The sequence below is a fragment of the Takifugu flavidus genome, chromosome 3, assembly GCF_003711565.1.
Source record: "Takifugu flavidus isolate HTHZ2018 chromosome 3, ASM371156v2, whole genome shotgun sequence".
NCBI lineage: Eukaryota > Metazoa > Chordata > Actinopteri > Tetraodontiformes > Tetraodontidae > Takifugu > Takifugu flavidus.
In genome coordinates this window covers 2,889,389-2,910,857 of record NC_079522.1, presented here as the reverse complement: position 1 = coordinate 2,910,857, position 21,469 = coordinate 2,889,389, and the positions used below count along the sequence as shown (strand labels likewise).

Here is a 21,469-nt window from a genome sequence, read left to right as displayed (position 1 = left end):
ATCTCTGTCCTCCATTAACCCCGCCCCTCGTGGCCCCGCCCCTCGTGGCCCCGCCCCCAGGGCTAATTTGGTGCAGAGACAACGAGGTTTCTCCTGGAGACTCTCCTGGTTCCCGTGTGTTTCACCTGTGGGGCTTCGGAGCAACAGCAACGTTCCGACACAGTGGAGCCTTTATTTCTGCCCTTTGACCTCTGGAGTGGCGAGCAGACGGCGCAGTGGCGTATCCGAGCACAGCGAGCGGCCGTATAGAGGCGGCGTTCCGGTGGTGCCGGAGCTCCGAGGCGAGATGATTGGAACCATGTGGACGACATTTGGGGCCGGTTTCCTGGACCCTGATGCCTTTAGCAGGTCGCTGCGCTGGGAAGGAGCGCGGAGGCCGCGGTGGCGTAGCGGCTCGCAGCCAAACCCACAAAAATGGCGGAGTCATGTCAACAGCGGCTAACACGGCCGACGCTAACGCCAATTCCTGACTTTGGGGCTCCTAAATGTTCTCGAAGAATGTGAAGAATGCAGAGTTGATGTGTCCTCCAGGAACTCACAATTACACCCGACAATTTGTTGCTAAATTAGCCGCATTAGCTGATACACCCCTAAATGACAGCTAAATTAGCCTCCGCTAGCATCTGAAACCGTGACGACGGGCGCCAACGGCCACGTTGATGCTTTAGCTGGAAGCTGCTAACACACATTAGCTCCTTGATGCTGCCTCAGGACCACGAGGGACCATCATCACTTCCTCCTCTGACCTTCACCGACGTGACCTTTGACCCCGCGTCGACCCCCAACTTTAAGCTGCTGTTACATCATCACAGACGTCCTCGCGTCATGTCCTGGTCCACCAGAACTGGTCCTGGTCCACCAGCACTGGTCCTGGTCCACCAGAACTGGTCCTGGTCCACTAGGACTGGTCCTGGTCCACCAGAACCTCCCAGGCAGGACGTTGGACATCAGTGATTCCGGGCGTACGACCGAGCGGCGGTGACAGGAAGTGGAGACGGGCGTCGGCTGCTCGCCGTCACAAAGGAGGAACCTGAGTTTCTCCGGTTTTAGACGGAGGCCGCCGCCGGTTAGCTTAGCATGCGCGGGGTGCAGGGTTAGCGAGGACAGGCAGCGCGCCACTTTGTTCCAATAAAACTCATCCCGATGGAGCGCCGATCACCTGCCGGAGGGCTTCCTTTGAAGAGCAGCCAGAGACGAGAGAATTATGGGACGTGGACGGCGTCCAGCTGCTGCGTCCTGGAGGCGAAATCAGAGCGCAGATCTGAGAGTCGGCGCCACAAAGACGCACCTGCCGCCGCTCCACCGTCGCTACGGAGTCGGGGGGGGAGCGTGGCGTGATCGCCTCTGACAGGCACTCCGCCGTGCGAGCGTTGGAATAATCAGGATAATCTGAGGCTGGCTTGGAAAATGAGCAGGTGCTCCGAAAACACCCACACGTTCCCCATCGGATCCAGGGCGTCGCCGCCGGCACGTTAATGCAGCTACCAAACGTTTTTACAGCCTCGGCGGGATTAGCAGAAGAAGGAGAAGTCTGGGGGATCGTTCAGAGGAACGCCGGGAACATCTGGAGCTGATCAGGAGGATGAAGGAAGGCCTCAGCATGGCCGCCGGGAAGAACGCCGAACCACCGCTTTTACACCTGAACGCCACATGTGAAATCCCAGACAGGTGATCGTGATCGAGACGCTAACGGAGGGGCTAACAGAGGGGCTAACAGAGGGGCTAACAGAGGGGCTAACAGAGGGGCTAACGGAGGGGCTAACAGAGGGGCTAACAGAGGGGCTACCATAGGGGCTAACAGAGGGGCTACCAGAGAGGCTAACGGAGGGGCTACCGGAGAGGCTAACGGAGGGGCTAACGGAGAGGCTAACGGAGGGGCTAACGGAGAGGCTAACAGAGGGGCTAACAGAGAGGCTAACGGAGAGGCTAACAGAGAGGCTAACAGAGAGGCTAACCCCGGGGTTCACCTGCGGCGCCGTGCTAACCTGCTAATTGTTGCATCATCCACTTTAATCACGTAAATCATCCAGAAACTTTGGAACTTTTCCATTTTCCTTCCGGAGCAGTAAAATGACCTTCCCGACCCGGAACGCTTGGCGGGGGCTTGATCAGGATTCCCAATCAGGGTTCAGCCAGCAGCGTTCCCGTCTCCAGCAGCTGCCGGACCCGTTCTCCCAGTGATTGGTGCAGCGTTCCCGCTGCCAGACGCGCTGCCTTTGGCACCGTTGCCGTCCAAATGCAATTTTCCCAAACAACAAAAGGCCGGAGTGCATTTTCCCTGAAATGGAAGAAACATTTGGACCCCTCCGGAGCGCCTCCGGAGCGCCTCCGCTCCGTGTTTAAAAATAGAAGTCAGATTTGATTTCCAATATCTGCAGTCAGACATTCGCAGGCTCCTCCGGTCTGCCGAGGCCTCTCAGGACCAGGCAGCCCGGGATGAATCCCAACGCTCCCAGCGTTCCCGACGGAAGGCTCCGGACGGACAGTCAGTCCTGGACACGGGTGATGACCTGCAACCGTCATACGAGCAGGTTCTGGACCTTCGAGCGACGTTTCCCATCAGCACCAGCCTGAGATCCTGGAATACCTGGAATGTTCCAGGAGCTGGAGTCCAGGACCTGGTGTTTCTGCTCGAGCCCGTCTGCTCCGGGTCCAAGCTCTCTGGATTGGACCCTCTGAGTAAACATGGTCAGGATCTTGGCCCAACCCGGTTCTGGTTGGTTCCTGACCGACCCGTGAGGTCACATGACCCCTCCTCCCACCCAGCTGTGGTTTATCGTGACCTTTGATGGTTTTTAACTGTCCTTTTCCTTCACTAACCCCTGTTTCCTTTCTCCTAGGGCCCCCCAGGTCCAAAAGGTGAAAAGGTGGGTGGATCCAGCACCTCTTCCCGGGTCAAAGCGTCCTCCAAACCCCGTTTAGCCTGTTAGCTTAGCTCAGATTAGTTCCCCTGATGATCAGAAGTGTAAAACCAGTTCTGGACTGGAGGCCCGGTGCTGGTCCGGCCCGAGGTCGTGGGACCGTTGGGCAGATTTGGGAATTCTGGAGCATCTGCTGCAGTCTCGCTCACATGAGGCCGACTGGTGTCTTTAATGGGAACCATTTCGACCCCCCATTACCCATCTTCCTCCCCCCACCCACCCGTTACCCCCCCCCAATCATAACCCCCCCTCATAACCCCCCCCCCCCAGCAGCCGCTCCGGTTTCCTGTTCAAACCGGTTTTTGGAACGGCAGCGTGGAGAAAAGTTACAAAACCGGAGCCTCCGTGTTTCCAACTGGTTTTACTGGGGATGGGAGGTGGGTCCAGTCAGGGAGGGGCGCTCTGCCCTGGAGGATCCCGAGAGCTCCTCCATGGGGGGGGGGGGGGGGATTATGGTTTTAATTCCGGGTCGTCCTCGCAGTCCCGCTCGGCTCTAATGTGATAAACGCGTTCGGGTCCATCTGGAAAACAAACAATTCCTCCCGCTGGAATGTCCCCGGAGCTCCGACTCGCTCCGATTGAAGCCAGAACTGTGGAACCCCCCCCCCGTCGGTCCCTGTTATCTTAAGCGATTTTCCTCCCAACCGCAGGGAACGTTTGAGGCTTCCGTGTTCTGTCCGTGTTCTGCTCCCGACTCACACTCTCTCTCTCTCCTCCCGCAGGGCGATCAAGGCGACCAGGGACCCCGGGTACGAGGTTTACTCCGACTTCTTCCTCTGACGTTCCGACCCCCCTTGTGTGTTGTTTCTTCCACAGCTGAATTGCGGTGGAAAAGGTTTGGGATGCATGAGATTCCGGGGAATCGGGTTCTGCCCGTGTGGCCAAAGGCAACAAGGCTGCGATGCGTTCGTGTTCCGTGGAACCAGGAGCTGGTTCTGGGACGCGGGACCTTCGGCGGAACCACAGTTTAGCTTCATCTGGAGCTGAACCTGGACCGACGTGCTAAGCTAGTTTAGCTGCGCTTTGAAGTCGAAATATTCTTGAGTGATCCGAACATGTTGGCGAGGAGAGAAGCGGAACGCCAGAAGTCTCTCTTCCGTCGCCAGGACGGTGGCGAGCGGCGGTACTGCAGAGTCCTGGTATCAGGGCGCCTCCTCTCCCAGGAACGCCGCACCTGGAACATTCCGAGCTTTGATGAGTTCTGGTGCTTTCATCTCCATCCTGAACTCAACCACACTCTGGAAAACACTATACTTCTGAGGCCCTCTGATGGGATTTTCTGTTTAAAACTTCCCATCAAAGAACCTGATGGTCTGGAGTTCCCGCCGGCCTCGGAGCCGAGGGTTCCCTCTGCCGGCCCCCACATGGCGGGGTCGGCCGTTGTTGGGCCACAGGTCAGAGGTCACATCCGGACCCCAGAGGTCAACCAAATAACACAACTACAGCCAAGATGTACTGGGGGGGGCACCAGCAGCTACTGGGAGTGTGTGTGGTCTCGACAGGTGTGTGCGTGTGTGTGTGTGTGTGTGTGTGTGTGTGCCTGGTTCCTCCTCCTGTACAACAATAGAAAATAAGACGCTACTTTGGGTCCCAACGACGTTCCGCAGCTTCCAGAACAAGTCCGACCCAGAAGCAGAACCTCGGTCTTTAGCCTCCGCGTCTGGGCGCCGCCTGCTCCGCGCCGCTAACGCGCGGCTGTTTATGCTAGCCTGCCAGGCAGCCCCTCGTCAGCCCGCTCAGGTTGGAGGGTTAGCAAACCGACGACGTCTCCGGAGATTCCGGCTGGCGGACGGCTCCCGCCATCGTCACGGATCGTCCTGGAAAAGCTCGTTTACGTCAAGTGCTTGTGACTGTTGAAGGGTCATAAAGTCGGATTAGGATCAGCCCGAGGCTTCTGATGCCATTCCAGACCAGCGTTTACGAGTTCTGGATGTTTCGGCGGCGCAGCAGCGCTAACGGCTATGAAATAAATGTTTCATGCTCAAACTTGGGCACTCAACGTAGCGTTCCAGCTAAAAACGAAAGCGTTCGCGTTTGTCTGCGCCGGAATTTCAGCATGAAGGAGAATAAATGTTTTGGAATCAAAGTCGTGGTTTTGGCGAACGCGAGGCGAGACTTCACTGAAATGTAAACGTTAGCTAACGCAGCGTGTGCGGTCTCGCCAGGTCACCGCTACAGGAAGTAGCTGTTAGCTGAACTTAGCTGGAGGAGCGGCACATCACGCTAACGTTGTCGGTAGCCAGTCACCACAACAGGGTAGCAGGAAATAGCCGTGCTAGGCTAAATGACTGTTGATGGGCGTTTGTTAGCAAGAGCGGCGGCTAGTTCTCGGTAAACCCACCAAATGTGATTCAGATTAAAAGCCGCCGTCTTTAATCAGCGACGTCTCCAAAGGAAACGACGGATGTTGGATCCCTCCAGAACCACGATTCAACGGACCGACCGCGTCGAGCCGACGACGTCCGCCTGGCGCGGGATGAAAGTTGGCGTGGGAGGAAACGCGTCGTCTCCTCTCTTGGTTCTCCCAGCGTTCCCGCCTCACCGGCGTTCCCGCCTCCGTCACCGCCGCCGCTGACAAGCGAGCTGGAAGCGGCGTAATGGAATTTCCAGTCACCCTCCGCCCCCCCAGGAAACGTTAGCGTTGCTCGTTTAGCAACGGGATGTGTGATGTTGATGTTTGGGTTGAGCGCTGCTCCACGTGCGTGTGGTCACCTGGCGTGTTGCCGTGTTCTGCTGTGTCCTTCAGGGGTCGCCGGGTCTCCCCTCGCTGGCTGCTTTGCACAGCAATCAGATCCTGACTGTCAAGGTTTGTGTGGTGGAGTTTAGCGCCGCCGCGCCGCTCGGTCCGACCCTCCGAACCAAACCCCCCACGGGCCCCAGGACGCTGACTGTTGCTTTGATGACGCCTGCACAAAGATCAAAGCAACGTTGTGCCTCGGACACACCGACGACCAGCAGCTTCTGCCAGCTAGCCTCTGAGTCTGTCCTGCTACGTTAGCATTAGCCGCCCGTCCGCCTAGCCTTGCACATGAGAGGCAGGCGTGATGGAAAACATCAAAGGACTCTTTAAACCTCTTTTATCCCCATTAGTGCTGACGGGTGGGTTCCACGGGGTCTCTGGTCTCGGTGTGTCCTGGTCCTGGCTCACGGGTTCGTGGCCCCGCCGGGTCTGACCGAGCAGCGGGTGCGGATGAAGGTGACGGCGCTCCGCAGAGGAGGAGAGATTCCCACTTCTCCGAGGAGGCGCTGACGGGAAGTGTGGATCTCTCCCCCCTCCTGGGCGCCGCTGTTCTGGGTTCTGGAACACGGACCTTCCTAACAGATCTCTCTGCGTTTGCCTCCTTCCTTCCTCCTCCTCCTCCTCTTCGTCCTGCTTCCGGGACCCGGTCCTGCTTCAACCTTCTCTCACCTCTGACCTCCGACCTCTTGACCTCACACACCTGCTCAGATGGTCTTCCCTAAGATCAATCACGGCTTTCTTTCTGCTGACCAGCAGCTGATAAAGCGGCGGCTCATTAAGGTAGAGGCTACTTCCTGTTTCCTGTTTGGCATGTTGGAGCTGCTGCATGTTTCAGTTTGACTTCCTGTCCTGGCGCCGTCTGGAAAACGCACAATCCGTAAATCCTTAAATCCTTAGAGAGCTTCAGCTGGAAATCAGGTCTGCTCCAGCTTTAGCTTCCCTTGCTAGCTTTAGCCTCTGTTGCTAGCTTTAGCCTCTGTTGCTAGCTTTAGCCTCTGTTGCTAGCTTTAGCCGTAGAGTATCTGAGCTCTCCAGTCTGTTTATGTTTGACTTCCTGGAAGATCCGTTGTCACGGAATAATCGTCTGCTTTGATTTTTCCAAACAGGGAGATCAAGGCCAGGCGGGTCCACCTGGTCCTCCGGGACCACCAGGGCCTCCCGGGCCCAGGGGGCCTCCGGGGGACACTGGAAAAGATGGACCCAGAGGTGTCCCCGGTCTGCCGGTGAGTTTATGTTTCAAGATGAAGATTCCGCAGATGAAAAGAGAAAGTTTCTTTTCCGACTGGGACCTTTTTCCATGTTGTACTAATTAGCATAGCGGAAAACTAGCGTAATATCTAGCGTATTAGCGTAGCATCTTCTGCGTGGGAGCTTTTCCTCCAATCACACTAACAGTTCCAGACAGGACTAGTGTTGTTCTTAGCTCACAAACCGTTAGCCCGAGGTGAACCCGATCCCGAGAGACCGTCCAGCATATGGAACAAGCGTTAGCCTGTTCCTGATTGATGTCAAGTCTTGGTCCCAGACACAGTTCTGCTCTGGAAAACCCACATTATTCTCGGAGTTTGATGTCGTTCTGTTCAGGAACCAGGACTCTTTGATGTTTTCACAACCGTCTTTTGTTCTCAGGACATTAACGAGATGTTTGGTTTCTGTAGGGGGACCCGGGTCAGCCGGGAGAACCGGGACTCACGGTGAGCACCAGACTTTTTCACTTTCAAACCAGCAGAACTGGAAAACTGGGAAGCTGGTTTCCAGCGGTGAACGCTGAGGCTAAAGCTAGCTGCATGTAGCCGCGTTGCTCGTTCGCACGTCTGAGCTCCAAAATCTCAAACTTCACTGAGCTTCACGAGGTGTTTTATCGCCGCCATGTTGGATGTTAATGAAACATTTTACAACCTTCTGCCGGGATCTTTATGGTCTTCCCAAACGTTCCCGAAGTTATCTCGTAAACGTTGGACACGCAAACCGGAGTTTGGTGAGAATGATGGAGGCTAACGGCCGGAGGAGGCCTCTCTCTGAACTCCCGATATTTCAGCCTCTGCCGACCAGGTTGCTTCCGTCTCTCCCAGAAGCGCTCCTGACACACACGTTTTTCCAGAAGACGGATGGTCAGAGCGTCTCGGTGGCGTCCTGTGGAGCGCCGAATAAAAAAATTCCGCCTGGCTGCTGGTAATTCATGAAGACAGGCGGCTGTTTCGGCTAATGCTAATGGCCCCCTCCCGGGGAGGAGCGTTCAGGAGGTCCCGTGGACCGGCCTGATATTCCGACTCCAGAATCAGCAGAATTTTATCCCCAAAATCGGAAAAAATTAATATCCAAACATGTTTGTAGTTGCTTCAAAGGGCTAATTAGCTTCTTTCGCGGCGTAGCAGCTAGCACCCACTCACGCGTTCGGGATGTTGATGCTGTTGTTGAGGAGGATGAAGCAGATTCCAGAGTTTTCCAGGAGGCTTCCAGGACATCTGGAGCTGGTTAGATGGATTAGGCCGTGGAGGAGGAGGATGGAGGCAACGTTCAGGAATCAGCAGCGCTGAAGGAGACGCTGACGGCGTTCCGAGCTCGGACGGATCAAACTCTCGTCACGCAAAACTTCCACATCTGATTGAAGGATTCCTGTCCAGACGTTCCCACTGCTGGGGTTCCAGGGGAAAGAAATTCATTATGAGCCACAAATGAGAGGGAAAACCAGGAAAACCTGGAGAAAAGTTTCAGGTTTTTTTCTGTCTTTCGGTTTTCGGGGTCGTGAATGTTCCCAGAGACGAATCGGAACAATGAAACCTTCCGGTTCACCTCCACGTCCCACTGGAGGCAGATGGACTGGAAGAGGTGTATCGCTAATTAGCACAGTTAGCATGACCAGCTCACGGCTCTGATCCGCCCTCTGAACTGGGAGGAAACCAGCTGGTTGATGGTTTCACGCCGCTGTTTCGGCTCCAGCGAAGAGAAGCAGAAGAAGAAAACGTGACTAGCTCGTAGCTCGTAGCTCGTAGCTCCTGCCTTTTCTTTTGATGACTTCCTTTGATTGATGAGGAGAAACAGAAAAGTTCTGGTTGGTTCGGCCGCGAACGATGTTAGCTTTGTTCTCGGATCCTTTAGATTCTCCTGCTAACGTTTGGAACAACACGAGCGAGACCTTCTCGAAGGCTCTTGACCTCCACCGGCTCCTGAGTGCTCTCAGATGGAGTCGAGCTAATTAGCGCTCATGCCGCTGCATTCCGAGGAGGCTGTAAAGATGTTTACCAAAGCCCGCCGCTAACGGCTAACAAGGAGGGAGGCGGAGCTTGGACTTGGCGAAGGCCCGGAAGGTTCTCCGAAGGGTTCGGCTGTAAATGAGGATGGAATTTAGCGTAAACGAGCAGCGGTTCTGTCCGTGAGTTTAACGGGCTAACTAACAATAGAACATGGAAGCTAGCATGCGGCTGCGCCACCAAACGGCATTCCTGCCAGGAACGTTTTCAGAATGTGGGAAGCAAATTATTTTTTTTCCCTTCAATGTTCGGAAATATTCGGAGGCCTGAGGTTCTTCCAAGCTAATAACTTAGCATAAAGGTGTTGATTCACTGCTGTGGCCTCTTAGCTTAGCATGGGATCACGCCAGTTTCAGGCCCAAATGAATCCAAATCCTGGTGTTTGTTTAAGGTTTGGGCGGAGGAGGATCCGATGTGGGATCAACTCCAGACTCATCTATCACCGGATAAATCTGGCGCGTTGGGATGTGGCGCCTTTTATTAGCTTTGCGAAGTTTTCCAGCATCCGCCTCCTTTTCCGTAACGAGCCTCCATCAGAGGACGGGAACACGTGCGCTCTCATTACGGAGCCGTGCCGAAGCCGCTTTTCCAGCTTGGCTGCTAAGAAGTGGGAATGTTTGGGATCCGTTCCAGCTGAAGGGGCATGAACGCTCCGAGTGTCTCTGCCGGAGCGTCGGATGATCTGACACTCTGCTCTCGTCTCATTACAGGGGCCAGAGGGGCAGGAGGGGCAGAAGGTGAGTGGGGGGGGCAGAAGGGGAGGGGGGGGCAGAGGGGGAGTGGGGGGGGCAGAAGGGGAGTGGGGGGGCAGAAGGTGAGTGGGGGGGGCAGAGGGGGAGTGGGGGGGGCAGAAGGGGAGTGGGGGGGGCAGAGGGAGAGTGGGGGGGGCAGTGGGGGAGGGGGGGGGGGGGGCAGAAGGGGAGGGTGGGGAGGGGCAGAGGGGAGTGTAGGGGGGGCAGAAGGTGAGTGGGGGAGGGGGGGGGGCAGTAGGGGAGTGGGGGGGGCATTTTCAGGGTTCACACCTTATTTTAAGGTTTGTGTTTAATGCTGCTCAAAGTCCCCACAAAGATAGAAATGTTCGTGTGTGTTAGTGTGAGCACAATATTGGACAGAAACATTCACAAGCCCCGCCCCTTCACCGTTCAGCCAATCAGATAACAGCACACAACAGGGGTGGAGCTACTGATGAAGCTAAAACGGGAATTTGAGAAAAATAAAAATGTTATTTTGCATCTTTCAGTTATGACGTCGTCGCCTTTGTTCTTAGAGAGGCGGAGAACAGGAAGTGGGGCGGGGCTTCGGGCGCTCGCCGCCGCTGGAGAACAGCTATCAGCTAGCTGCTAAAGTGTTACCCAATCAGACGCTCCCATCTGTCAGCAAGGCCTCCCGCTGGCGGGGGGGTGGGGGGGGCACGGCGAGGGGTCAACGACGACACGCCGGCGTGTTAATGAGTCGTGCCCAGGCCCCCCGGGCCCCCGGGGCCCCCCCAGCTGGATGTGCTGCTGCGATGGAGTGAATGAACGACGCGACCACAAACCTCCCGTTTACGCTGACCACACACGCGTGGTCGTAACCATGGCGACGCGAGGCCGCGACCGCCGGGCGCCGTGACGCGCCGCCTCAGGGTCCAGCTGTTCTCGTGTCTCTCTCATCACCTCAGAATAATCTCACGCTGCTACGCTAACGCTAGCGTGCTCTCGCGGCTCTGATTGGTTGTTTGTTTAAGGGCAGACGGATTGTTGTGGACCAGGTGACCTTTGACCTCTCCTACCATGCTGTGCCCGATCCTGGCGTTGTGAGGAAAGGTGGACGCGAGCTGTGGACGACGGCGGCGTTGCTAACGGTCTCCTGTGTTTATTTCCCAGGGTTCCACTGGACTTGCGGGGGCTCCGGGCGCTGAGGGACAGAAGGTGGGTTCCAGCTCGTTAGCGTTTCCTTTCCGTTAGCTGCTCCCGATGATCGGGGACGTTCTCAGACCTGCGTTAGCCTGAAGCTAGCATCTCTCTGAGCCCCACCCTGATGTGGTCGGACACCAAAGCTTCCGTTGTCGGTCGGTTTGGTTGACGTTGGTCCGTCTGTGGGTGGCGCCAAACGACCGCTGTGCTGTAGCCTAGAGGCGTCAGCTATGCTAACGCTACTTCAGCGGAGCTGATATCGGACAGATGTTTGAGCAGTGTGGTGTCGTCTGTAGGGGAACGTTGGTACCGCCGGCCTGGACGGAACCCCCGGAGCAAAGGTGTGCTATGCTAACGGTCGCCGTTCGTTCTTGCGTTGACCATTAAGAACACGTCATCTTCCGTTTGGCCCTTTTTCTGTTGCTTTTCCCACGTTTCTCTGAGTTCCTTGAACGCCACATTAGCATGGACCTCATCATTACAACCAGTGTTGCTAAGATGGAACTTGAGGGTCAGTTTGGGGTCAGAACCAGAATCCAGAATCCAGGCATGAACACCCAGACCCAGATATGATCGCGCCCCCCCAGATTTCCATCTTTAACTCTTTGTTTTTCTTCCCATCAGGGTGAAATGGGAGAGCGGGGTGAAAAGGTGAGCATCACTGTTAGCATTAGCCCGCCTGATCAAAGATAGCGGCCTGCAGACATTCGGTCCCAGATGTTCCCTGAAGAACCTGATTGTGATCTGAGGCTGAGCAGTTTAGTGGGAACGTTCAGGGAGGTTCAGGACTTCTGGACCAGGAAGTGAAGCGGCAGAAGAGGGCGGGGCTAAAGCAGCTTCAGCTCCTGACTGACCAGTGGAGGCAGCAGAGAGCCGCCCACGCTAATGTTAGCGAAAACGTTAGCCACAGCAACCGGAGCCAACTGTCGGCTGCTGTGTTTGTCATGTAGCGATGCATGCTAGGAGGGCGCTAACCTTCGCGGGGGGGTCGTGATGGTGTGAAGTTCCCAGATTAAAGTTTGTTTTGTCCGTTTCCACAGGGCGACGTCGGCGAGGACGGAGCGAGAGGAGAAAAGGGCGACAAAGTAAGAGGGCGGACGGAGAATCTGCGTTTAATGTTGACGTGGGAACGTAGCACGTTCGCGGCTAAGCTACGCTGCTACGCGGCGTCTGGTGTGCAAATCAAATCTGTGAAAGACGACGGCGAGTAAACGCCTCATGGAGGCAGCTTTGTCGTGGAGACGCACACACACACCCCACACACACCCCACACACACAGACACACACACACACCCCTACCCCCCCCCACCCCCCCACACATTTTATTGCCCCTCTCAGGAGCAACTTTGATAACTTTTCACTTTATGGGCTCTTTTATTTGCACCGAGGTGCCAAATCGACACAGATGCAGGAAGACGATAAAAACTTCGCAAAACTCGCTCAAGACGTTTCGGTGAATTTGAAGTCGTGATGGATTTTCGTGAGGATCTGACGGAAATTAACGATGGAAAAGACTCGTTAATTGTTGGCGCAGAACCCTTGATCAGGGAGGTTTGCTGCCCCCTGCTGGTCAACCCAAGAACCGTCCTTCAGTTATAACCAATTCTGCTAGTTTTAGCGATTATCAGGTAAAATACTAGCGATAGCTTTACGTTAGCATTAAGATCGGGCAGCGCTCTGAACGAGCTTTGCGTTTTCTCCAGTTTTCACTTTTTCTCGTCACTAAAACACAAAAAGTCATTCAAACTTTAAAGACGGGAGCTAATTTCACCCGCTAGGGAAGCCTCGCCGCCAATGCTAGCGTGATTTATCGTCTGTAAAGGAAAGAGAGGCTCAGCGCAGCGAGCCTAGCGTGACGTGCATCCTAATGACGGCCGTAAACACGCGAGGGCCGGCGGGGCCCCTCCGGCGACGCAGGACGGCCGATAAATGTGGCTCGTTTCTCTTCACAGGGAGATGCAGGTTCTTCAGCAGCAGGCATCAAGGTGAGGACCCAGCTAACGTTGCTAACCTGAGACAAACTAGCTTAAAAAGTCGGTAATGTTAGCCATGGAACATCGGCTAGTTCAGAGTTCTAGAATCTGATCCGTTGACCTGCTACTTTCCTGTAGTTCTTCGCTATAACAGCTAATTTAGCCACATTAGCAGGGATAAAATAAACATTTGGTAATGCTTGTAAGAGGTTTTGTTACCTAACCCTTGAGCACGTTAGCGCCTCCGTGCCGCCGCAGGCGTCAAACTAGCGTCTGTGTGTTGCTGTGTGTTTCAGGGTGAACCGGGAGAGCCTGGACGGAGCGGACAGAAGGTAAACGCGTCTCCACGCACACGTTTCCCTTTGGTTCACCTGCATTTTTAAGCTAATAGGAAGCAAACGAGGCTCAGTCCTGCTGCGGAAGATCAAACAGTTGGATTAGAAGATCCTGACTCAGCAGAACCTGGATGTTAACAGGAACCTCAGACTCCTCTTCCATTTATTTTGGCTTGTCACCTGGTTTTATGCAGCCCAGATGTGGCGCTAACGCGCTGGATATGCTACATCCTGGACGCTTTAGCTGCGTGTTCCAAGGTCGTCACGTCTCTTCGTTGTTGCCGACGTTTGTCGGATCATCAGAAGGTTCCGATGATCGACAAATGCGGAGGAAGAGGAGCCGTTTTCCTCCGAGTCCTCGTCTGTCCGGCGCTCTAATTAGCTTTTAAGCCCCATCAGTTGTGCTTCCTGCTACGCTAACGGTCGCGTTGCTTTATCTCATCTGTGGTTGCTCTGCTGACGAGCTTCAATGTCCTTTTTATTCATCAAGATTAGAAATTTGTCCCTCTCTGGATCCCATTAGCACAACGTTAGCTTAGCAACAAACCCAGTTTAGCGGTCAGGCGTCCAGCTGCTCTTTAGCATCGGTGCTGTGGGTGAAAGGACGAGAAGGTCCTGGTGGAGTTCTTCCTGCCAGAAACCAGGAGTTTTCCCTGCTCCCAGCCTGTAAATGAGGTCGTACGTGCACTAACCTCCGCCGGCGGCTGCATGAGATGTTTATGTGCATGTAGCTTGTGCTAGCACTCACCAGCAGGTCCATGGAAGGCGCTTGGGCAGAGGAAACAGAGAGGAAGTTAAAGTTCGGACCCTCTGAGGAGCCTCCAATGAGGCTTAGCTTTGCTCCGTTTAGCTTATCTTAGCGTAGCTTAGCCTAGCTTAGCTTAGCTTGGCTTGGCTGTAACATGTTGCACTCTTCTTTAGGGAGAGCCAGGACTCCCAGGGCTGCCTGGACTGCCAGGGATAAAGGTAAATGCTTCGCTGTTTCTGTCCCCAGACGCCCCCCCCCAGACCCCCCCCAGACTCCCAGACCCCCCCCAGACCCCCAGACCCCCCCCAGACTCCCAGACCCCCCCCCCAGACCCCCTCCCAGACCCCCTCCTCATCCTCCAGCAGCAGAACTCCAGCCCATCGATTTGAACGCAGCATGAATTCATGCAGGAAAATCGATGTGATAAACGGTGGTTTGAATGCGGCGTTCTGGCCAAATTCTGAGGCTACTTCCTGGAAAACAGGAAGTTTGGACGAGATTATTTGGGGTGTTTTCCAACTGTGATTGTTTGATTGGAATGAAATATTAGCATTTTATAGCATTTTATTGACTCGTTACAACAGCAGATGTTGAGAAACTGACGAGCTCAGCGTATCCCAGGGTGATTAGCTTCCACATTAGCCGCCGAGCGCTCTGACGCATGATCAAATTCAGCTTGTTTTTTCTTCTTCTGCCTTGTTTCATTTCACATTTTTAGTCCTCCTGTTTTCACTCACGCTTGATGGATTCTAACAGCTCTTTTTTTGCTAACGCTGCACTTCTGAGATTAGCTTTGCACTCTGCGCCGCGTTCTCGCCCGACTGCCTGAGCTGAGTTTTAAAATCTCTCCGAAGGCGGCTGTAAAACCGGAATATTTCAGCAGCGTTACGTCAGTTAGCTGTGGTTAGCTTCTTCATTAGCGGCTGTTTTTTGGACTTGGACTCCACTGACGAGTGCTAACGAGCCGGGTCACAGCGGAGGGGGGCTAACGGACCTGGTTGCATGATCCCCCGCGTCAGAGCACGTCTGTGATTAGCGCATCTTGTGATTAGCGCTCGTTAGCAGTGGGTGGCGCTAACATCTCTGCAGGATCACGAGAAGTGTCTCTGATTTCTGTTCTGGATTTCCAGGGTGAGCCCGGATTCCTCGGCCCTCAGGGAGAACCGGGACTCCCCGGACTGCCGGGACTGAAGGTGATGATGCTTCAGGTGTTCCTGCGATGGGGGGGGGGCACTAAATCCACTTTGGGAATAAATCTCATTTTAAAACCCAGACTAAAGTATTTACACTGGAAATGATCTTTCCCTGAGCCTCATCGATCCTGGTGGCGGGATCATCATCGATGGGTGATCAGCTCGTGGCGCAGCCGCAGATTTCTGGTGCAGCAGCGCCCCCTGGCGGCCGGCGGCGCTGCTGCACCCGCGCGGGGAGTTCCCGCCAACTCCAACTTTTGATGTTTGGGTTCTCGTGTTCAGGGGGAACGAGGGGAACACGGCCCCCCGGGGAGAGGAGAGCAAGGAGAGCCCGGACCGGCTGGGCCAAAGGTCAGACCAGATCCTGTCCTGGTCCTGTCCGTCCAGATTTCCCGGTTCTTTCTTTTTATTGGTTGATTTCTGCTTTGTTGTTCCTCTCAGGGGTCCGAGGGGGAGGCCGGGACGCCTGGTCCCAAAGGGTCAAAGGTCAGCCCTGCATCTCCTCATCTTTAATTCCCTCCCCGCTTTCCCGTCTGAATTCCTCCTGCGTCTGTTCTGCTTCTCTCGTCAGGGAGACTCCGGAGACAAAGGAGATTCTGGAGGTGTCGGTCCGGGGGTGAGTCGGCGGGAACGTCCGGAAGCGTCTGAGCAGCAGCTGTAGTACACCTGCGGCGCCGCCAGGGGGCGCCACGGCTCACATCACTGTGATGATGATGATGAAGGCTCTGCTGTCCCCTCCGCAGGGCCCCCCCGGAGAGAAGGGAGAGCCAGGAGCCACGGAGATCATCGACTACAACGGCAACATCCAGGAAGCTCTCCAGGTGAGACCTGTGACGCACCTGTGGACTTGAAGGCTTTGACTCAGACGCTTCCCGCCTGTGGTCGCTCCCTCTCACCTCTTCTTCTCCGTTTCCTCTGGCCTCCTGCAGAAGATCGCCACCCTGACAGTGACGGTAACCACGCTCTGTTTGTGCCCCTCCCACCTCGCATGGCCCCGCCCCCTCGTGTGTACGCGTGCGGTCTGAAATCATGTTTGAGTGTTCCCCTGAAGGTCCCGGAGGACCTCCATGGTCCTGGGCAGCAGGCGAACCGGGAGGGGCTTACCTGTGCATTAGCTAGGATGCTAACTGCTACATGTGCTACTGAGCACGATGCTAGTGCCTGTGTGTGCTTCATGGGTCCATAATAGAACGGAGGGCGTCTTCACCATCATCTGCTGACCTTCACCCTTCGGTTCTGATGCTAATGAGCCGCGGCTCATTAGCATTGAGTCCTTTGTTTGGTTAGCTCGGGCCTGAAGTGTCCCCTCTCCTGTGTTCAGGGTCCTCCTGGACCTCCGGGCCCGATGGGACCTCCAGGCTTTAAGGTAGAACTGTTTGTTTGTGTCAGATGTTTGGTCTCCTGGGTTCTTGGGTCTCACCGTCCGTCTGATCCCTCAGGGGGAGCGCGGGATGCCCGGGCTGCCCGGACTGGATGGTGAAAGGGTGAGTTCATTCAATCATCTGTGGTGACCTTCGCCTGACGCCTCTGCTGACAAGGATCAGAACATCTGACTGTGGTCCTGCTCTTCTTCAGGGCTACAAAGGCTCCAAAGGGGACATGGGAATGCCGGGATCCTCGGGAGAGAAGGGAGCGACGGGTCTTCCCGGCCTGCCTGTAAGACCCGAGACCTCCTCAACCATCACAGCTCATCCTGGTCCTAAACAAAGTCCTCTGTCCTCCAGGGCATCAATGCAGTCAAAGGAGACAAGGGGGATCCGGGGCTGCCTGGTCCTCAGGGATCTTCGGTAGGTTCAGGTCCTTTATTCTGCCTTTAGAACCGTGGACACACCTGCATCAGCGCCTTTTGATCCTTGTAGATCAGTGGACCTCCAGGACCACCGGGGGCTCATGGACCTCCAGGACCCATGGTGAGTACCAGCGGATCCACCCGGCCGACCACCAGGGGGCGTTAGCGCCCCCACAGCTTTGATGCTAATCATGAAACCTGTTTTTCCTTCTTCCAGGGTCCACACGGGATTCCTGGTCCGAAGGTGAGTGGGACACCTGCGGGACGCCCCCGTGTCCTCCGGGCTCGTCCGATGTCTCCCGTGTCTCCGTGTCTTTCAGGGCGAACCCGGTCTGCACGGCGTGAAGGGGGTCCGAGGGGAGGCGGGGCATAAGGGGGACCGCGGACCCATGGGCCTCCCTGTGAGTGGTGGACGCCTCCGTTCACGTTCTGTCCTTTAGTCCATGAAGTGTGTGCGACCCGTAGCGGAGGTCAAAGGTCGTGTGGGCGTTGCCGGCGTGGTTGTTGTGATGTAGCTGTTGTCCTGCTGCCACCAGCCTGTCAATAACATGTTCATCTGTACTAATCCCGCCTTGTCCATGTCACTCATCCCTCCATAACCACAGGGAGCCTCCGGCTTGGACGGCAAGCCCGGAATTAGGGTGAGTGTCATGTGACCCCGAGGCTTCGCCTAGAGCCCTTTCTGTGCTTTGACCGCCGCCTGGGCGCTGTTGCCGCGGCGACACTCTGTCCCGGGGCGGGGCTTAACGCCACATTAACACGCACTCATACATTAACGATGTCGCGCGTCCGTCGGTGGCTCGTGCGCTCGGACTAACGTGGACGCTGATCGCCGTGGTGACGTGACCTGCCGCTCTCCGCAGGGGGTGGACGGTCCTCCGGGCCCGGCCGGTCCCGCCGGACCCAAAGGCGACGTCGTGAGTCCTCTTTTAGCGGCAGGTTTGACCCCTGTGGGGGTTCCGCCTGTACCCACAATCCTCTGCTGCTGCTTTGTTTCATCAGGGTGAAAAAGGAGGTCAAGGAGATCCGGGACCGAGGGGACCGTACGGACTGCCTGTGAGTATGCTAACGTGCTAACGGCGCCGCGGCGCGCTACAAACAGGCTGCACACTGACGGCTTTTCTGTTTCCAGGGAGGTCCTGGAAAACCTGGGCTGGACGTAAGTCTCCTGCACCCTTTGTTCCGTGGCTCCGCCCCCTCGTCCTGTCGCACCTGTGTCCCCAGGTTAACCTCGGCTGTGCTCTTGCAGGGTTTACCGGGCGCAACGGGAGAGAAGGGCGACGTTGGGGAGAGAGGAGAGAAGGTAGACGTGCAGCAGGGAGGCGTCAGTGGCCTGCTGTCAATGGGCGGAACGATCAGATTAGCTCGGATCAGATTAGACCAGGGACCCGAGGTGGACCTGCTGGTCTCATTCAGCTGGAAGATCCACCAAACACGTCCATTGACAGCAGGCTCCTCAAGTTCTGTTGCCTCCGCGCATGCTAACCTCCCTGTTGTTAGCCCAATGCTAACCTCCCTGTTGTTCGTCCAATGCTAACCTCCCTATTGTTAGCAAAATGCTAACCTCCCTGTTGTTAGCCCAATGGTAGCCTCCCTTTTGTTAGCACAATGCTAACCTTCCTGTTGTTAGCCCAATGGTAACCTCCCTATTGTTAGCAAAATGCTAACCTCCCTGTTGTTAGCCCAATGGTAACCTCCCTGTTGCTAGCCCAATGGTAACCTCCCTGTTGTTCGTCCAATGCTATCCTCCCTGTTGCTAGCCCAATGCTAACCCCCCTGTTGCTAGCCCAATGCTATCCTCCCTGTTGCTAGCTCAATGCTAACCCCCCTGTTGCTAGCCCAATGCTAACTTCCCCGTTTGACCCTTCTTCACCCTGTTTCCTAGCACATGTGCTAACAGCCGTGTTTCCACTAAACAGATCAGATTAGATCAGATCAAATCAGATTACATTAGATCAGTTCAGATTAGATCAGATTACATTAGATCAGATTAGATCAGATTAGATCAGATTAGATCAATTCAGATTAGTTCAGATTACATCAATTCAGATCAGTTCAGATTAGATCGGATCAGTTCAGATTAGATCAGTTCAGATCAGTTCAGATTAGATCGGATCAGTTCAGATCAGTTCAGATCAGTTCAGATTAGATCAGATTAGATCAGATCAGACTTCTGGCTCCATTGTCGATGGGTGGGGACCACCATCATCTTGGCTGCACCATGTAGCAATGCCGTCACCTCAGGCGTCTCTGGGTCCAGTTCACGGGATCAGGTTGGTCCAGACCTCTGGTGGTCCAGGTCCAGACCTCTGGTGGTCCAGGTCCAGGTCCCTGATGGTCCAGGTCCAGGTCCCTGATGGTCCAAACACAGATGAATGTGTATCGGACAGCGAACGTTTGGTGGAAACTTTGCGCTGCGATTCTTCTCCAGATTAAAGTGGTTTTGCATATTGTAACGTTAGCGTTTAAAGCTAACTGCAGCTAACGCTAGCTGTTAGCCTGTGTTTCTGTCTCTCCTCACGGAGCTCTTTCTCCTCCTTCGTGCCCTTCACACTCTTCCTCTCCCGTCCCATCCTGAGGACTGTCCTAACATCAACCCTCTTCTTAATCCTCCCTACGCTAATCCCGGTGCTTCCCAAACGTCCGGAACATCGTTAACGTGACCAAATCGTTGTATCCACAGGGGGAGAAGGGAAAGAAGGGCAAAAAAGGGCCTAAGGGCGAGAAAGGAGAACAGGGTGCCCCTGGATTAGATGCACCCTGCCCATTGGTATGTCCAAACGTGCGAGCTGGGAAAGCGTCCCGGCCGGTGCCGAGCCGTCGGCACGGACGAGGACGAGCTCCCTGTGGCCAGGCGGATCCACGGGTCAGAACCAAACACTTTAAACCCAAATAAAGGGGTGACAATTGGGAACATCCGGCCGGGACAGTGGTGTCCTCAGGCTAACAGGGCGGCTCGTCCCTCGTCCCCTTGGCCCCCCCGCGGGGGGTGCAGGGTGGTCCACACGGTCCCTCAGTAACACTCCGAGCTCATCTGTGTAAACAGGGTTTCCGGGGATTTAAGGGTGAAAAGGGGGAACCAGGGCAGCCAGGTCTGGACGGGCTGGATGCCCCATGCCAGTTGGTACAGTATTTCCTTTCTTCCTTCTCCCGTGCACGTGTCCTTCAGCCATGAGCATGACAGCATGACGCCCGTCCACCTTCAGAACCGTCACTAACGGTCTCACAGCACGCAGCCTCTGATAGGCCCAGCTCCTGATCCGGATCCTGCGGGATCAGGAACATTGATAGAGCGATGAGAAGATCCTCTAACTCCAACCTCCTTCCTTCATCCGAGACTGGAAAACCTGCCTCAATCTGTGCTCCTCCCTCCTCAGCTGATCTCTTTAACCTGACCTTAACTCCTCCCAGCTCCTCTTAGCTCCTCCCAGATCTGGTTAGCTCCTCCCAGCCCACATTAACCCCTCCCAGATCATATTAGCCTCTCCCAGCCCATATTAACCCCTCCCAGTCCATATTAACTCCTCCCAGATCATGTTAGCCCCTCCCAGCCCATATTAACTCCTCCCCATTTATGTTAGTTCCTCCCAGCCTACAGTAACCCCTCCCAGCCCACATTAACCCCTCCCAGCCCACATTAACCCCTCCCAGTTCACATTAGCCCCTCCCAGCTGCTGTTAACCCCTCCCAGCTGCTGTTAACTCCTCCCAGCTCATATTAGCCCCTCCCAGCTGCTGTTAACTCCTCCCCTCCCCATTTTGTACCAATTGGACCAGACGAAGCTACGGAAGTTTGTTTCTAGTTTTTATTGCGACACATTAAAGATGACAAAAGTGTTTTCATGAATTGTCTGATCAGCATGTGACGATAGCAGAGTAGCGCTAATGAGGCTATAGCTAACCGTGCGCTAGTGTCATTGAAAGTGTTGAAAATGTTCATTTATTTTTGCTTTTCTACATTTATTTTAGACTCAGATTGTTGCTGCATGAATAACTGAGTTTTGTTCTGTTGCTAAAGCCGCCAGATGCTAACATGGTTGATGCTAACATGACAACCATGTTAGCATCAACCATGTTAGCATCAGGTTCTCTGAGAGAACCGGAGATGTTGCCTCTGGTGGCTTCAGTCTTCTGCATGTTTGGTGGCTCGTTAATCCTTGATCATTGGTTATTGATCCTTGTTATTGATCATTGTTATTGATCATTGGTTATTGATAATTGTTATTGATCGTTGTTATTGATCATTGGTTATTGATCTTGTTATTGATCATTGTTATTGATCCTTGTTATTGATCATTGTTATTGATCATTGGTTATTGATCATTGTTATTGATCGTTGTTATTGATCGTTGTTATTGATCATTGTTATTGATCACTGGCTACCCTTTGATCCAGTCATGCAGTTTCAGTTGTCATGGTGTTTCTTGTCCTCCGTGTTGCTCTACAGGGTCCGGACGGGTTGCCGATGCCCGGCTGCTGGCAGAAGGTAAACTTGATGCTTCCTGTTCCGTGAGGGAACATCGGACGAGGACCCCGGAATGTTGGAACGTTTTGTGAACGGTCGACCGAGCCGCCGGCGACGCCCCAAACCTTTGATCCCTAACGTAGTTTTCTGGTTCCTCGTC

At 54.8% G+C, this 21,469-nt stretch overlaps 1 protein-coding gene across 18 annotated transcripts in view; it reads left to right on the top strand.

Moving 5' to 3' along the window:
• The window catches only part of LOC130522071 (collagen alpha-1(XXV) chain), a 50,402-nt gene that overhangs the window by 26,198 nt on the left and 2,735 nt on the right, over positions 1–21,469 (top strand). The window contains exons 5-37 of one of the 18 annotated variants that reach the window (XM_057026051.1): positions 2,841–2,867; positions 3,644–3,670; positions 6,370–6,441; positions 6,768–6,884; positions 7,320–7,355; positions 9,623–9,649; positions 10,778–10,822; positions 11,104–11,148; positions 11,432–11,458; positions 11,848–11,892; positions 12,760–12,792; positions 13,077–13,112; positions 14,037–14,081; positions 14,994–15,056; positions 15,339–15,407; positions 15,498–15,542; positions 15,628–15,672; positions 15,800–15,877; positions 15,986–16,009; positions 16,378–16,422; positions 16,496–16,540; positions 16,632–16,712; positions 16,781–16,843; positions 16,916–16,966; positions 17,063–17,089; positions 17,166–17,246; positions 17,451–17,486; positions 17,709–17,762; positions 17,848–17,901; positions 17,978–18,004; positions 18,095–18,148; positions 19,529–19,615; positions 21,292–21,330. In XM_057026051.1, the coding sequence (XP_056882031.1) occupies positions 2,841–2,867; positions 3,644–3,670; positions 6,370–6,441; positions 6,768–6,884; positions 7,320–7,355; positions 9,623–9,649; positions 10,778–10,822; positions 11,104–11,148; positions 11,432–11,458; positions 11,848–11,892; positions 12,760–12,792; positions 13,077–13,112; positions 14,037–14,081; positions 14,994–15,056; positions 15,339–15,407; positions 15,498–15,542; positions 15,628–15,672; positions 15,800–15,877; positions 15,986–16,009; positions 16,378–16,422; positions 16,496–16,540; positions 16,632–16,712; positions 16,781–16,843; positions 16,916–16,966; positions 17,063–17,089; positions 17,166–17,246; positions 17,451–17,486; positions 17,709–17,762; positions 17,848–17,901; positions 17,978–18,004; positions 18,095–18,148; positions 19,529–19,615; positions 21,292–21,330 (1,650 nt within the window). Of the gene's footprint in view, positions 1–861; positions 1,669–2,840; positions 2,868–3,643; positions 3,671–5,667; positions 5,728–6,369; positions 6,442–6,767; positions 6,885–7,319; positions 7,356–9,622; positions 9,650–10,777; positions 10,823–11,103; positions 11,149–11,431; positions 11,459–11,847; positions 11,893–12,759; positions 12,793–13,076; positions 13,113–14,036; positions 14,082–14,993; positions 15,057–15,338; positions 15,408–15,497; positions 15,543–15,627; positions 15,673–15,799; positions 15,878–15,985; positions 16,010–16,377; positions 16,423–16,495; positions 16,541–16,631; positions 16,713–16,780; positions 16,844–16,915; positions 16,967–17,062; positions 17,090–17,165; positions 17,247–17,450; positions 17,487–17,708; positions 17,763–17,847; positions 17,902–17,977; positions 18,005–18,094; positions 18,818–19,528; positions 19,616–19,891; positions 20,341–21,291; positions 21,331–21,469 lie in introns of those variants that run through there. The other 17 variants (XM_057026053.1, XM_057026054.1, XM_057026057.1 and 14 more) reach the window with 17 other exon arrangements.